The sequence below is a fragment of the Globicephala melas genome, chromosome 1, assembly GCF_963455315.2.
Source record: "Globicephala melas chromosome 1, mGloMel1.2, whole genome shotgun sequence".
Lineage (NCBI taxonomy): Eukaryota > Metazoa > Chordata > Mammalia > Artiodactyla > Delphinidae > Globicephala > Globicephala melas.
Genome location: NC_083314.1, coordinates 106257176 through 106273020, shown reverse-complemented (window position 1 = coordinate 106273020; position 15845 = coordinate 106257176). Strand labels below are relative to the sequence as shown.

At 35.8% G+C, this 15845-nt stretch overlaps 1 protein-coding gene across 1 annotated transcript in view; it reads left to right on the top strand.

Moving 5' to 3' along the window:
* The first annotated feature begins 182 nt into the window (after positions 1-182).
* CCDC18 (coiled-coil domain containing 18) overlaps positions 183-15845 on the top strand; it is a 140697-nt gene continuing 125034 nt past the window's right edge. The window contains exons 1-7 of the mRNA XM_030868681.3: positions 183-316; positions 1200-1383; positions 2933-3069; positions 3941-4115; positions 6332-6493; positions 10604-10710; positions 11936-12064. Of these exons, the coding sequence (XP_030724541.3) occupies positions 2936-3069; positions 3941-4115; positions 6332-6493; positions 10604-10710; positions 11936-12064 (707 nt within the window). The 5' untranslated portion in view covers positions 183-316; positions 1200-1383; positions 2933-2935. The remainder of the gene's footprint in view (positions 317-1199; positions 1384-2932; positions 3070-3940; positions 4116-6331; positions 6494-10603; positions 10711-11935; positions 12065-15845) is intronic.

The window sequence follows — 15845 nt, the reverse complement described above, 5'->3', positions numbered from 1 at the left end:
TGGCGTCCCTCACACCAATGGGCGTCTTGGCGGTAATTGTGGGAAATGTAGTTCCGGGTGGGCAGGCTCGGACGCGCTCGCAGACCACAATCCCCAACAGGCCCCGCGCGTCCGGCGTCGCTTCACGCAGAGTCTTCGCGGGGGGCGGGGCTGCGGCGGGGCGGGGCGTCCCCAACGGCTCCCGCGGCGGTTTGACCTCGGGCCATCTGGGGTTCGCTAGTTTCCTGCGTGGTGTGTCTGGGGTTCCACGCTTGGGGTCCGGCAGAGGGTCCGAAGTTTCCGAACGCAGCGGAGAGCGCGGCGTGCGCCGTCGTCGGTGGGTCTCTCTCACAACTATGACTTGGGTGGTGAGCGACTGCCCCTGGAGGGTGGAAACCCGCCTACCTGAAGGAGTTTTGTTCCTTTCCCTGTCGGTATGCTTGGATGCGTTTCGTCTGGTCCTCGCCCTCGCTGCGCACGCTGCTCTGCAGGGTTGTATTTTAGTTGACGAAAAACCGGAAAGGAAGCTGTCATGTTTTCCTCCACTTCTTCCAGATGAACGAAGGGCCAATTCTGTCAAATTGAGCGTTCTTGGTACAAGACAGTACTATATAAAGCCATGACCTCCTTCCAAAATGAGGAATACTTTTCGACTACAGCCCATCTTTTTACATACACGGAGTATAATGAACACGTGTTTTTCGGTGTGATGGGTGTGCGTGTGTATACATACCTACAAAAGCATTGTTACTAGGGCCAAAAGAAGGCAGGACCTGTCTGTAGCCGGATGTGCTTTTCCACGTATGTACAGGCAATGAAGCTAGACTTCATAACTAGTGTCAGTTGAAGGGAGGAGGAATCTTTATTTAATTAATTAATTTATTTATTTAAAATAAATGGCCGCACCTCATGGCAGGCGGGTATCGCTGGCAGGTATCCATCCTGCGCCCCCTGCAGTAGAAGCGCAGAGTCTTAATCACTGGACTGCCGGGGAAGTCCCAGGAATCTTTTTTTAAAGATAATAAATGGCCTACTAGGAAAATGAAAATATGTTTGCATAGCAAACGTTTTCATTGATACTTCAGAAGGGTTAGAGAATTCTTACATGAAAATATACAGAAGATGTTGGACATAAACCTGATTTAGTCGAAACAATGTCGAATGGCATTTTAGAATTTGCCTGAATGTTCGTAACCCTTTTTTCTTTCACCATCCTGTAGGGAACTAGAGATGTTGCAAAGAAAGCAGAATGGGGACCTTAACCATTGACTTGTGTTTGGGAGAGTCTTCTTATTTAAGCAGAAGCAAATTTGTGGAAACAAAAGAGGAAAGAGGATAGAAACATTTTCTCTACTAAGATTCCATAGCGTCTCATTTAATTTCCTGCCAGTTTCTTCCAATAAGGTGAGAGTTTTCTTTTTAATCTTCCTCCCTACATCTGAGAAATTTTGAGTGTGGAATGAATTTGTCATATTATTTTAGCTAGGTGAGGGGAAGGAAGGGCAGTTTAGTAATCATTTATTCATTGAAAATGTTGAGTTTCACTAAGTGCCTTATAGTCCTGAAAATAATACACAGGACTCCTAACCTTTTGGAGCTTGAGATGTGGTCAGAATTCTAGAAGGGTGATGAAAGAGATGCTGCAATGACAAAGGTAAATAGTATCTGAAAGAGGAATGTAATTTTAAGATTATGCAAGAAGATGTATAGGAGTAGTAGAGATTATAAAGCCTTCATCTTAAATGTATTATTAATTCATGATAATTATGTATATTAATTAACAGTAAAAGGCGGTACTTTATCATGATTTTTTATGTGCAAAGCTACTTAGTAGAGAATTTCACAACCCTTGAGATACCGATCAGTTGAAGAAACAAAAGCTTTTCTTCATATATTTCTGTGAGTTAACCTGCTAAATGTCATTTTGATCTCTGTGGTTGTGATGTGAATGTGAGTGTGTGGTTTTAAATTTTCTAACCATGGCGAATGGGAGATGGGGATAAGCTTTCTGTGATAATAAATTACCTTTAAGAAAATATGAGGCCTTCCCTGGTGGCGCAGTGGTTAAGAATCCGCCTGCCAATGCAGGGGACACGGGTTCAAGCCCTGGTCCGGGAAGATCCCACATGCCACGGAGCAGCTAAGCCCGTGTGCCACAGCTACTGAGCCTGTGTGCCACAACTACTGAGCCCGTGAGCCACAACTACTGAGCCCATGTGCCACAACTACTAAAGCCCGTGCGCCTAGAGCCCATGCTCTGCAACAAGAGAAGCCACTGCAATGAGAAGCCTGTGCACCGCAATGAAGGGTAGCCCCCGCTTGCAACTAGAGAAAGCCCATGCAGCAACAAAGACCCAACGCAGCCAAAAAAAAAAAAATAGAAAAAAAAAGAAAATATGAATGACTGTGATGATACCAGTTTTGTCAGATGTTCACAGCTGTAACATGATTATGTAAGTTTGAACACTTCATATTGAAAATCTATAATAAATAAGAAAACTACAGTGAGACATAATTGAAAGATCTTTGGATCCTGATGACCTAGGTTCAAATATTGGTTCCACCATTTACAGTTTGTGTGACCTTGAGCAAGTTATTTGTCTCATTCTTAGTTTCTTCATCTTTAACATGGAATAAAAACACTTAGTCTACACAATTGTTAGAAGATTAAAGATGCTTAGAAAAGGGGAACTTTAATAACTAGTCCCTGGCTATAATGAAAAATTGATTCACTGAAATTCTGTTGAACTTTCCATTATAGCTTAACACGCTGAGAAATTCATTGTTGCTGGGTGTTTTGTTTCATTTTGCTTTGTTTTAAATTAACCATGAAAGATTTCACAACATTTGAAATAGAAAAATAATGAGTTAAAATTTACTTAGTGTGAGAGTATTTTGACTGACACCACAGATTCTTTCAGGCAAGGTATAAGAAATTCATTTCTTTTTTTAGGAAATGGAGTCTAGTTCCTTAGACTACTATAATAAAGACAATGAAGAAGAAAGTTTACTGGCAAATGTTGCTTCCTTAAGACGTGAACTGAAGATAACAGAATGGAGTTTGCGGAGTTTAGGGGAAGAGTTATCTAGGTGAGTGAGTAAAATTACATGTACAATTCTGAGTAGGACTTTAATTTATGAATGTAAAATGTGTGAATATCATTATTATATGATGTGTTTCTGATGTGTCCAGAGTAGAGAATAATGTTCTATAATTAAAAAAAAATAATTTGAGTATAACTTTCAGTTTAGGAAAAAGAACTATTAGAGAAGCACTTACATATTAAGACCTTTAATATATTAGGACTCAGTCCCTGGTGGCACAGTGGTTAAGACTTCGCCTGCCAATGCAGGAGACACGGGTTCAGGCCCTGGTCCGGGAAGATCCCATATGCCGTGGAGTAACTAAGCCCATGCACCACAAATTTTGAGCCTGTGCTCTAGAGCCAACGAGCCACAACTACTGAGCCTGCGTGCCACAACTACTGAAGCCTGCACGCCTAGAGCCTGTGCTCCGCAACAAGAGAAGCCACCACAATGAGAAGCCCGTGCACCGCAACGAAGAGTAGCCCCCGCTCACCACAACTAGAGAAAGCCCGTGCGCAGCAACGAAGACCCAGCGCAGCCAAAAATAAAAATAAATAAATAAAATTTAAAGAATATATTAGGACTCAGAGTATAAAATATATGTGTAGGCTTAATTAATCTTTTATTATTATGGCTGTTTTTTGAATCTTAAGTAATCCTAGCATAGAGGCTCCAGAAACATAGATTGCTAGTTTAAAACTAATTATGGTTTATTTAAAAATTTAGTTGAAATGCCTTAAGTTCATTTCTGGAATCTGATTTTCAGCAACATTTCAGGTGCTTTTCTTTCGGTTTTCTTATTTAATGTATAGAAATTTAGAGTGAATACTTAAAGTACCTAAGAACTAAAATGTATTTTTTCTTTTTTTTCTAGTGTTAGCCCACGTGAAAATTCTGGTTATGCCTCTAATCTCTCAAGGTCTGAAAGGCTCGTTCTGGAAGATCTTTCTCAGCCTAGCCAGCTTGGACTTTTGAATTACTCACCTTATAAAAAAGTTTGTAAAATGCCCAATAGTGGTACTGATTTTCAAAAAAAGCCAAGAGATAAGGTTATTATTTTTAGACCTGCCTACTTAAAAGTAGTTTTAGTTTTAGACCTGTCTACTTAAAATGCTTTTTCTTTGAATTCTTTCTTCAAATACCTTATTCATGTTTTCCATAGTTTTTAGTACTCCAGACTCTTTGAATTTAAATATAATGGTTCTTGTTCTGTCCTAACAAGAGAGCAGTTATTTTGGTGTATTACTCTATTTTAAAACTTCTATATTTATTACCTTTTTGCAGTTAATCTTGTTTTCTCAAGTAAATTGTAACCCCCTTGATTTTAGTACTGTACCATGTACGTAATAGGTAATCATGGCTTATTAAGTGGTTAAAGTGTACTTACTGTTTAGCCTGGATCAGGTGTTCCATTCATTATCTCTAAATTTTGTGGATGATTTTAGACATCTTTCCTGGTCTTGAACTCACTCTCCCTCTTTTTTATTTGGCCGTATTATCTATCTCCCTATGTATACTCCTCTTCCTTACTCAACCCTTTTATCTCTTTTTCCACTCTCTTCCTCCTATTTTTTATTACCCCATTGACAGCATGCATATATACATATGGTTGCATATGTACATCGTACTCTTTCTTGATAAAAATTTCCTCTTCCCACCTCAGAAAGCCAGCAGTTGAGAGATTTTCTTTTTGTAAGGAAGCTGTTTGATGAAGCTATCTGAGCCTACATTTTAGAAAATGAATTCAAATTCCATGTCTACAAAGATTATGTAATTTTGGGAAATTTGATCTCTACCCTAATTCAAATTGCTGATTGTTTTTATTATATATAAAAACATTGAAATCATTGTGTTTTACCCTAAGCAGAATCACAGGTTACATGACAAATCAGAGGGGGAAAAATATTGGTAATGCTTATTAAAGATAAAGGGCTAATCTCTTTGATATGTAAAAAGCTCCTAGAAATAAGGAAAAATCATCAACCCAATGGAAATATGGGCAAAAGACATGAATGGAAAAGGAAATTAAAACAAATAAAAAGATGTTCAATCTCAGTCACAATAAGAGAAATTCACTACCAGAATATTAAACATCCAGATATTTGACACTATTTTGTTGGTGATATTAGGGGGAAATAGGCATTCTCATACATTGCTGGTAGAAATGCAAAGTGATACAACCTCAGTGGAGAGGCATTTGGTAATATTTACCAAAACCACAAATGCGTTTACCCTTAACTTGGAAATCCCATTTCTGGAAAAGTACCTGTATAAGTACAAAACAAGGCATTGTTTGTCATAACAGAAGACTAGAAGTATCTCATTTGTCTAGTTGGTTGAATAAGCATGCAATAGAAACTGCAGCTAAGGGGGTTAAAAAAAAAAAGAATAGGAGTTTCTCAGTGAATTGATTGTGGAGGGATTGCCAGGATATGTTGTTCAAGTGAAAAATGCAAGGTGCAGAATAACATACATACTCTTCTGGTTTTGTATTAGGAGCTATTGGGGGCGGGGTGGGTAATTTGTATTGCTTGTATATGCGTATGGAAACACTAGAAGACTAGGTTTAAGATCCTAACTTAATTAATGACTCTCCTATATAAGGAGTTTCCTATTTTTTGCTGATTGATGTTATATAAAAATTTATAAACAAGAAACTTGTAAAAATGGTTACCTATCTACTAAAGATGGGAATGATACTTCTGTATGTACTTTTTAAAAATATATAATTCTGACTCTGAATTGCATAAATATATTATTCAAAAAAATAAAATTAAATGTTTTGAAAACCTCAACTCCCATGAAAATTAAAATAATTTATTGTAAAATATATATTCAAAAGAGTATAATAGAAATATACAAACGGTTAAATAATAATTTATCCATTTTGTTGTTTGTGGGCATTTCATTTCTTATCATTTTTATGTCTTTAATCTTCAGGTGCAAAAGTGTAAAAGTTTCTATCAGATTTATACCCAGGAGTAGTATTGTTGAGTCTTAGCATGTTCAGCTTTACTGGATAATACCAAGAACTTTTCCAAAGTATACCACTGTTTTCCAGGCTGAACTTATTTATGTACATGTTCACCAGCAGTGGAGGAGAGAGTGCTGATTGTCTCATATCCTCACCAACACTGACTGAATATCTTAACCCATTTTTCTGAGCTACTTAGTCATTTTATTGATAATTGTTCATTATTTCCATTAATTACATGTAATGCTTAATGAAATAATTCAAAATAAATTGTTCTTTTTCATTTTTCAGATGTCTTTTTCATCTTCTACCCCTGTGGATCAGGAAATCAAAAGTCTTCGAGAGAAACTTAATAATCTTAGGCAACAGAATGCTTGTTTGGTCTCACAGAATCATTCTTTAATGACTAAAATAGAGTCTGTCCACTTTGAATTGACACAGTCAAGAGCAAAAGTATGTTTCTTGAAGTGGTGACTATGCCAAGAGAAAATAATTGTAATCATCTTAAGATTTATAATTGGAAAATATTCCTTGTATTGCCTTAATGTGTTATGTATAATAATTTTTATTATGATATAGTATCAACATGTTATAGAATCAATTTTATGTGAATTTAATATCTGAAAATTATTTAGGGGAACTTGTATAGCCTATGCATTTAGATAATTCAGAACTTCTTAAAATCTTAAGATTATCAATTTGTGTGGTTTTACTTTGTGTACAAAGGAAATATATAGCTTACTTATCTTTCTTCTTAAAATAATACATTCTCATTGCTGAAAACTTCAAAAATAGAGAAAAGAAAAGGGAGAAAGATAACCCAGTTTCCACCATCTAGAAACTGCTTTTATTGGTTTATTACATAGTTAAATATTACATGTTTGAATAGTTTTTTTCTCCTGGAATTGTATTATACTTCTTACATAGTCTAAGCAGTTTTGGATGCATTTACGTAGCTTTTCCAACAATCATTTTTAATATGACTTCTTTTTTTTAATATTTATTTTATTTATTTATTTATTTTCCTTATTTTTTTTTGGCTGCATCAGGTCTTTGTGGCACACGGGATCTTTGTTGAGGCATGCGGGATCTTTTTGTTACGGTACATGGTCTGCTTGGGTTTCTGTCTAGTTGTGGTGCTTGGGCTTCTCTCTGGTTATAGCACGTGGGGCTCCAGGGTGCATGGGCTCTGTAGTTTGTGGCATACGGGCTCTCTTGTTGAGGCGCACAAGCTCAATAGTTGTGGTGCACGGGCTTAGTTGCCCTGCGGCATGTGGGATCTTAGTTCCCCAACCAGGGATCGAACCTGTGTCCCCTGTGTTGGAAGGCGGATTCTTTACCACTAGACCACCAAGGAAGTCCCCAACAATCATTTTTTATGGTAGTATTATGTTTCCTTATGTGAGTATACCATAATTTAATTAATAGCTCCCCTGTTTATGTGGTTTCCTATATTTTTCTATGTGATTGGTATACAAAAAATTAGAAGAAACCAAAATGTCCAATAACAGAGACATGGTAAATTATGATATATCCATATAATGGATTGCTACTAAGCTTTTTTTTTTAAGGTAAATGCAAAGTTGTTTGACTTTTATAGAAGTTTGTAAGGTTTAAATGATATATGTAGAGGCACTTAGAATGGTGTCTGCACAGTCAACACTCAAAAACTTACCTAAAATATTTAGTGGTAGAAAAACATTACAGAGCAAAACACATACACATACATGCACACACACAATAATCTGTTTTGTTTTTTATAAAATGAGCACGTGTCTATGTGTGTGTATGTATATAGATATGCATATGACATATATCAATATAAGGACAGAAGGACTGCTCCACAATATTGTTGATAACTTTGGAAACGGTTGGAGGGTCATAGTGAAACTTTCACTATTTACTTTTTCAATGTATTGTTTTAAGTAGTAGAGTTATGGGAGGTCTTTATTTTGTACTTTTCAAACAAAACAAAGTACTATTGAGCCTAAGGAGAAAAAATGCTTCAGTGAACATAAAACTTTTTTGTTGTTTGGGATTATTTCTAGGTTAGATTTCCAGAATGGTCAAATCACAGGGAAATAATTTTTTCAGGCATTTATTGCACTCTGTCTACATTCCGTATTATTATTTTTTTAAACATATCTATATTTTTAAATATCTTTGAGGGAAAATTATTTTGTTTTTCTTGATTTCTTGTGAAGTTTACCTTTTCAATGTGTCATTTAGATTTCTTTTGTTGTGTCTGTTTACCTTTTCTGTTTATTAATTGTATTTTAATTTTTTAATCAACTGTAGATTCTTTTTAAAGTCATAGAGGCTTAATTATTTAAAGTCTAAGAGATATTAAAAGAGTTTTGCTAATAATTACTGAACTATTAGCATTTTGTTCCTTTCTTTGAGCATGTAAATACACCAGTGTTTATTCTAGGCAGTAAGAGATATTTGTGTTTTACTTCCCATCTCAGCTTTTTCTAAATTGCCTGATGAAATATTTTTTAGGGAGGCTGCCTTTTCCAGGGCAGGTCTTAGCTTTGATTTTGCATATGTGCTACTGTTGGAAACCTTTTGCTGAAATTCCCCATTGTACCGATCAACATATTCATAATTTACCTTTTAGCAGTGTCTGTACAGTAGTTAACACTTCTGGAGACTGTCATCTTGTTCTCTCTGAGCTTATTGCCCTTCAGACCTGCTGCCCAGCTGCTCTCCTGGGACTTCTCTTTGATGTTTTTCTAGGTTGGGTCTATTGTTTCCTTGATCCCATGTCATTTTTCTTGATTTGCTCTTTCTTTAGTTGGAGCATGTTTCTGGTAGCTTCCTTGTCTGTCTGAAATTTCTTAAGTTCTCCCCCACACTTGATTGAATTCTAGGTTGAAAATTATTTTACCTCAGAATGTTTAGGACATTGCTTTCTTGTCTTCTATCCTCCAGTTTGTCTCTAAAGCATCTGATACCATTGTGAATTACTTTTCCTAGTGGGTAATATATTTTTTCATTTGTTTTTCCACTTATGTTTTTAGGAATAGACCTCTGTTATTTATTGCGCTGGGTACATGAAGACCCTTTTAGGCTGAAATCTTGTGTCCTTTGGTCCCTGAATTTTTTCTTATGTAATCTTTGATAATTTTCTTCACTCTGTTTTCTTTCTTCTATCTTTCCTAACCTGGATTGGTACTCTAAATCTTTCAAGTTTTTTCCTGGTATTTTCCATCTCTTTGTCTTCCTGTGATACTTTTTCTGTGATTTCCTCAACATTGTCATCCTATTGAATCTTTTATTTTTGGCTTTCATAATTTTTCATTTTCTGGAGCTTTTTCATTTTCTCTGATTGTTTTGTATTTAATAACATCCTGATGCAGTATCTTCTCATAGCTCTCTGAAGATTTAATGATTCTGTGTGTTTGTGTGTGTGTATATGTTTGCCTGGCTGCTGCCAGTTGCTTTTTTCTTTTGTTTTGACCTCTGACTTTTGTGATAGAAGCTTTCAGATATTGGTGTTTTGGCTATTTGTATTTAAGAGAAGGCACTTAAATGCTCTTTGGAAGCTCTCTGTGCAAAGGTGAAGTTTGTTGTCCATTGGGCTTCATTTGTTGGTGATGGTTGAGAAGATGGCTCTTTTGTAGAGAGATATCTCCCTTCCCCCATCCAACATCCATATGTGAAGTCTTTTTCTTTGGAGCTCTTGAGTTTCTCCAGCAAAGAATCCTTTGATTTCTTACCTGTGGGGTAGTCCCAAATGAGGTGGGGTAGGAAGCTAGAAGCTGACTGTTCCTTATTAATCTCTTTGTTTTTAACTCTTCCTCATCCCTGCTCATCATTCCATGTAATGTCTCAAGAGTCTCAAACCTTTCCTGTTCAATTCTCCAGATAATAATAATAACTTTCTATCTCTTCTTGGTAGGCCATCATGTGACTCTTGGTGTTCTGAGAGTAGGAAAAGGAGGGACTCATCAACAGAGTTAGAACTATATCCCAAGTTTTCTATCCTGGACCTCATCCCTGCCCTGTACTATTATCTCATGCTTCCTTTTCGGGGGGATAATTAGTTCTCTTACTGGTATTCTTTTCCAGATACCATTTAGGTTGTGGATTTCTACCATCCTACACTCTTCATATTCCAAGTTGTAGGATTACTATGCTTTTCTGTATTTTCTAGGTTTTCTCTAGTAAGCATGTATTCTAAAATTAGGTTTTAAATAACAACAAGGTTCAGTAAGTATTTTTATGTGATTTTGAAATTTAATTTTCTAATGTATGTGAAATTTATCTTTTTAGATAAATTTATCTTTAAATTAGTCTGTAGAGGTTCTCTTTTTTTCGCCAAATAACTAACCAGTTATCTTGGGATGTTAAGTTGAGGGTAATGGCAGGAGCTTACATGCTGAGACTAGCTTGTGATGATGACATGCCCATATAAATTGATAGATAAGATGAGCTTCACAAACAATGAACAATGACTGGGGAGTTCTACTGAACCCCTGTCAGATGGTAAAAGAAACTAAGGACAAAGTCGATTAATTTATTTTGTGAAGAAAGTGCTCTAAAAGTTATTTGTTTTAGGTTTCTATGCTTGAATCTGCTCAACAACAGGCAGCCATTGTACCAATCTTAGAAGAACAGATTATAAATTTGGAAGCAGAAGTTTCAGCCCAAGATAAAGTTTTGAGGTAAAACTTACAGCTTTAAAATATTTATTTTCTACTTTTACTTTTTGACGTATCTTGTTAAAATTTGTCCCCCACCCCAATAAATCCATATTGGTGTATAGACTGTCTTAGTTAGAACTTGTTGATTCTGTTTTCAGTCCATCATAACTCCTCTTGGCTGCAGGATACATGCAGTATATAGGGGCTAAAAAAGACTAAATCTAAGCTGAGATGCTTATTTATGTGTTTTCATTAATATGAATTAGTTTGCTTGTTGCCCTACATAGTAATATGTACTCAGTACTTCGATGGGAGTTCAAGAAATAAAATACAAGGAATCAGGCACTTTATAATTTATCTTCCTCTTCTGCTATGAATAAAATGAGAAATATATGCATACTAAATAGCATATTGCTCCATTTTAGTGATTCTCAAAAGAGTAGTTCTGGGACCAGCAGTATGAGCATCATCTGGGAACTTGTAAGAAATGCAGATCTCAGTTCCTGTCTCAGACTTATGGAGTCACAAACTCTGGGAGGTGGGACCCAGCAATCTGTGTTTTAACAAGTCCTGCAGATGATTCTGATGCACACTAAAGTCATCTCTCATGATCATCAGAATTTCATAATTTTCTTTGTAATACATGTTAAGTTTATTCCTAGGTATTTTATATTTTTGGTTGTTGTGAATTTGTTCTTGTTCTGTTCATTGATAGTATATAGGAAGGCTACTGCTTTTTGTATAATACTATAATTATTTTGTAATTGGACTATTTGTCATACCTTTAATTAATTCTAATTTTTGTTTTGATTCTCCTGGGGTTTTCCAGGTAGCTAATGATATTATCAGCAAAAAAAAAGAATTTTGTCTTTCTTTTCCAAAATTTATACTTACTACATTTTCATTTTAGCTTTTTGCAACTGTCAGAAAAATCACTGGATATAGTGGTGATAACAGTCATACTTATCTAGTTTCTGAAATATATCTAATACTTCTAGTGTCTGATCATTAAATAGGATATAATCTTTTATTTCAGATATATTTATCATCTGATAGAAGTATCCTTTTATTCCTTATGAAAACTAATAGTTCACAAGTGATGAATATGCCTTTTGTCTTTCTCTTGTTAAATATTTGTTTCTCTTAACTCAGTGATTTAAACTAATAGAATTCCTGATGTTGAACTATTTCTTGCTTACCTGAAACAATCTCTTCAACAGCCTTTAAAAGTATCTTTATTTTATAGAGAGGCAGAAGATAAATTACAGCAGAGTCAGAAAATGGTGACTGAAAAGGAACAGAGTTTGCAGAAGTCCCAAGAGGAATGTATAAAGCTGAAGGTAGACTTATTTGAACAAAGTAAACAAGGAAAGAGGTATGTGTTTTTAAAGCAAATAATTGTTTTTGTAGGGGAGAAACAAAGAATATAGTACCTGTTTAAAATTCTACTTAGTTTTTGAAGTGAAAAAATTTCAGAAATTTGGCAGTAGAAAATTTAATGTTCTTTTTTGTCTGTTAACTTTTTAAAATTTTTGATTAAAAATTTCACATGTGGACTTTATGGTATTGGCATTTTGAATTGGGATTAATTCCTTAAAGCCCGATAATGATTATCAATGAAATGATACTTACTTATTTCTGAAATTAAATTCATGAGAAAGTGTGGTTATTCTTCCTTTAGGAATACATAAGTAATGCAAAAATACCTATTTTGTATAAACCATATCTTAAGATAAAGTTTTCTAGTTAGCTTTGACCATATCACCATTAACTTTGAATGTTAACTTTTAAACTAATAAAGATGAAAAATTTTTTAGTTTAAGGAGATTTTACAGTATAATAATGTAATTATAGCAGCTTTTACACAGGGTAAAATCATAATTTGCATTTTTATCTTCTCTGGCAACAAAAATATGTTTTAAAAATTTCTTCTATTATATAAATGTTATGAAGAAAGTGTTTTTTGAAAAGTTGTCATACATAGATAAATATTTGTGTGTGCATTTAAACTTCTAAAAACTGCTCAAAACCCATCTATGTCATTTTTTCATTAAAATGAGTTTGGAAGAACATTTTCTCAGCAGTATTTGGTTAGTATAGTTCAGCTTACAATATATATTTGGTAGGCAATATTACTTAGTGGAAATGTTTAGGTTTTGGAGTCAAACAGCCAGTTTTTACCTCTAAGTGACTTCGTTACCTTGGGAAAACTATTTAACCTTCTTGAACCTCAGTTTATTCATCTATTAAGTCAAGATGATATTGTCTTGATGTGAGGAATAAATGAAAAAAGAAATGTAAGGTGCTTTGTAAATAATAAACACTAACAAATGTAGCTATTGTAAATGTAAACTGTGTGATTAAATATTCTGAAATTCAGGCTTTACTTACTCAGGTGAGCTTTTTATACATGATAATTTAAAATAATAAGATAATAATACATGAAGACAAGCCTTACAATGTAGCTAAAAAAACGTACAGAGAAAGAGTGACTAGTTCTCTCTGTAGAACTTATACAAGAGATGATTTTTAGGGTAGGGTATTGACTACGCTGTCATAAGGTGAATAAGTAGGGATGGACACGTTCTGGACAGCGTGTGCAAAGTCATAGAAGTATAAAAGAACATCATTTCTGGGCTTCCCTGGTGGCACAGTGGTTGGGAGTTCGCCTGCCGCTGCAGGGGACACGCGTTCGTGCCCTGGTCCGGAAAGATCCCACATGCCGCGGAGTGGATGGGCCCGTGAGCCATGGCCGCTGAGCCTGTGCGTCTGGAGCCTGTGCTCCGCAACGGGAGAGGCCACAACAGTGAGAGGCCCGCGTACCGCAAAACAAAAAAAAACAAAACAACAAAAAAAAAAGAACATCATTTCTGAAGAACACTAGGAGTTTTGTGTACTTATAAATGGACAGGTGTAGTAGGATTTGAGGAAAAAGACAGGCTTGGTCCAGACTAAATGGCTTTGTGTTTTATGCCAAAAGATTTGTGTTTTAACCTGGAGAGGATAAATAGGCAATTGAGATTTTTAGGTAAAGATGTGACATGAAGACTCTTGGAGCTTTTTGAGGAACTAGAATGAAGATAGGCATTCTGAAAATGAAAGATCAAAACCTTTGCAAAGACTTTTCTTTGGGTGATGATTAATCATAATGGATTAAAAAGCCAGTATAAAGGCGGAGGTTGTTGAGCTTTATGCTGTTTATAAGAGACATACTTAAAACATAAGGACACAGGATAAACAACACAGTCCTACCTATAGGATAGGGAACTATATTCAATATTCTGTAATAAACCATAATGATAAAGAATATGAAAAATATATATGAATAACTGAGTCACTTTGCTGTACAGCAGAAATTAAACACAATGTTGTAAAAAGAAAAAAAGAACCACATAAGGATACAGAAAAGATGAACTCAAAGGGATGAAAAGAAATGTTTCAGGCAAATAGTCACCAAAACAAAGTAGGTATAGCTATATTAATATCACACAGAATAGTTCTAAGTGCAACAAGCATTACTAGAGTTAAAAAGAACTCATATATATAATGTTTAGGTAACACTTAAGCAGGAAGCTATAAAGATTCTAAACTTCTATTTAATAATTTAGTCCCAAAATACTTAAAACAAAATTTCAATGAACAAATCTGTAACCATACAGGGAACACTTTTACACATTTACTAGAATTGTGAGATTAAGCAACAAAAAAGTAAGAAGCTGAAGAGTTGAGTGATTAATAATCTTGATCTAATGGATGTATGTATGGAAGCCTGTAGCCAACAATTTGAGAATTCACATTCTTTCAGGCACTCGTAGAACATTTATAATTTGTTACCTCACTCTGCCAGAAAGCATGAATTTTAACAAAGATAAAAATATTTGTGTCATACATATCACCTTCTCAGACCACAGTATAATTAAGTTATATATAACAACCCCGCCCCCCCCCCCCAAATCATGTATGTTTGAAAATTTAAAATCAACCTTCTTGCTATTCATGGCCCGTTGAAGAAATTATGAAAATTAGAAGACTTAGAACTGAGTGATATAAAAAATATTGCAGCTTGTGTGCTGCAGCCAAAGATATTCTCAGAAGAAAATTTTTAGTCTCCTGTGCGTGTATTAAAATTAGTATGTGAGGGACTTCCCTGGTGACACAGTGGTTAAGAATCCGCCTGCCAATGCAGGGGACCTGGGTTCAAGCCCTGGTCCGGGAAGATCCCACATACCACAGAGCAGCTAAGCCTGTGTGCCACAACTACTGAGCCTGCACTCTAGAGCCCGCAAGCCACAACTACCGAGCCCACGTGCCACAACTACTGAAGCTCGCACACCTAGAGCCTGTGCTCTGCAGCAAGAGAAGCCACCACAATGAGAAGCCCACTCGCCGCAACTAGAGAAAACCTGCACACAGCGACAGAGACCCAACACAGCCAAAGATAAATAAATAAAAATAAATAAATTTATTTTAAAAAATAATAAAATTAGTATGTGAATGAGCTAAAACATTCAATTTATGTAGTCAGGAAAAGGACATAAAGAGCTTGATCAAAAGAAAAATAGGGGCTTCCCTGGTGGCGCAGTGGTTGAGAGTCCGCCTGCCAATGCAGGGGATGCGGGTTTGTGCCCCAGTCTGGGAAGATCCCCCATGCCACGGTGCGGCTAGGCCCGTGATCCATGGCCTCTGAGCCTGCGCGTCTGGAGCCTGTGCTCCGCAACGGGAGAGGCCACAACAGTGAGAGGGCCAAAAGAAATATACAAGTGATTAAATAATAAAGATAAGGGTGAAATAGAAAACAAAGAAGCAATAGAGAATCCCCCAAACCTAAATCTGGTTCTTTTCACAGTGACCAAGGTAATGGGCATCAGACAAGATTAATCTAAGAGAAAAGGCATAAAAACCAATATTGGAATTGAAAAGGAACTCCTAAGTTACAGATTTAGCTATGATTTAAGAAATAAGACTAAGTACTATGAACCGTTTTAAGATAATACATTTGAAAACTTAGACTAAATAAATGATTTCCCAACAAAGTTAAGTTTAACAAAACTAACTTAAGCATAAATTGAAAATCTTGGGGATTTCCTTGGTGGTCCAGTGGCTAAGACTCTGCGCTCCCAATGCAGGGGATCCGGTTTGATCCCTGGTCAGGGAAC